This window comes from Brassica napus, chromosome C2 (genome assembly GCF_020379485.1).
Source record: "Brassica napus cultivar Da-Ae chromosome C2, Da-Ae, whole genome shotgun sequence".
Taxonomy (NCBI): Eukaryota; Viridiplantae; Streptophyta; class Magnoliopsida; order Brassicales; family Brassicaceae; genus Brassica; species Brassica napus.
In genome coordinates this window covers 33,798,309-33,799,768 of record NC_063445.1, presented here as the reverse complement: position 1 = coordinate 33,799,768, position 1,460 = coordinate 33,798,309, and the positions used below count along the sequence as shown (strand labels likewise).

The following is a 1,460-nucleotide window of genomic DNA, read 5'->3' as shown; positions in this document are numbered from 1 at the left end:
ATTTTTTTATTTTTTAATTATTTAAATAATTATTTATTATATATGTAGAACAAGAGTATTAAAGTCTTTTGCCACTTAATGAAGAAGATGTTTTTAAAAATGTCTCTTTAGTGGTGGTAAATATGAATAATAGTACCAAAAAAATGGTAAGCATGAAAATTTTCCTTTTAAACAAACATCAAGATATTAATGTTAATTGACTTGCTATCAGATAAAATAACAGTAACGTACTTTCTCTGTTCATTTTAATTGATGTTTTAGGTTTATTCACACAGATTATGAAAATATTTAATTTTACATATTTTCAAAATAAAAACATAATTACTTATACACCTAACTATATTTTCAACTAAAAAAAAATAAACTAGAAAATATTGTTAATAAATTTTGCATTAAAATTATAAAATGATATTTACATTAAAACAAAAATTTTATTCTACAAAAATAATTAAACTCAGACGGAGGGAGTATATGTTAAGGAAGCTCGAAAACTCTTTGTTACTGGAAAAAATGAGATACAGATATTTTTTTTTTTAATAAACAGATTACTTGCGATTTTCCCCCAAGTCTTTTTTTTTTTTTTGCAAATAAGAGGGCTAAAGGCAACACTTTTTTTTTTGGTTTAAAGCTAAAGGCAACACTTTACCGGCAGTTTCTGAACACAAGTTGAGATCGGTATTGATCCCACAGGACTTGGAGATAAGAGCACTGAAGGCAGTGATATTGAAAGGGACCACTAGCGCTGGGGCCTTGATAAAGCCGCAAAGACACGATTGCTGCGTTTTCACCGCCGTCTCTAAGGCGGTACAACATTCCTTCGGCGAAGTTCCTCCTTGAGCAAATGCCGGCAAACAAACAGTCAAACCTGCTGCACAGTTCATAGCTTCGTTTATTGTAGGACTAGGAGCGACGGGACTAGGTGGTGTCTGTCCTGAAACAACCGTAGTGGCCACTAACAATGTGGCTAGGATGAAGATCACGGTGGTGGTTTGAGCCATGATTTCTGGTCGTAGGATTGTTTATTATTGTTCTGTTTTTGTTTTGGTTACTCGGTATTTTATATATACAACACAACCGTGGAAATAATTATTCCGTTTTTTTTTATAATCAGTGTTAAGAAATAATCTATTCTATTAAAACAGCAACACAACCAATTGATAAATGTTATGTCCATTTAACTTTTAAAAAAAAAATTCAACTTTTATATAATTATATATAATCTATTTAATATAAACCACGATCTTCTATCTAACTACGAGCAGTTAGTTACGTTTCTCTTAATTAAAAATCAGTTGGATTTATGTATTTGCCTTTTTTGTGTATCAAAGGATCGTGATTGATTTCTCCTCAACTCATCCTATTAAACCCAGATAATGAAAAACAGCCTCTGCAATTTCAGATATCTGCATAACCTGCGTGTAAAACTGTTTTTTTAATAACAAATATCGAGTTGAACCACA

At 30.8% G+C, this 1,460-nt stretch overlaps 1 protein-coding gene across 1 annotated transcript; it reads right to left on the bottom strand.

The window, feature by feature from the left end:
* Window positions 1-596: 596 nt before the first annotated feature.
* LOC106400433 (non-specific lipid transfer protein GPI-anchored 24) lies at window positions 597-998 on the bottom strand. Its single transcript, XM_013840794.3, has one exon. It carries the CDS (start codon window positions 996-998, stop codon window positions 597-599), a length of 402 nt encoding a protein of 133 aa, XP_013696248.2.
* Between the last annotated feature and the right edge of the window lie 462 nt (window positions 999-1,460).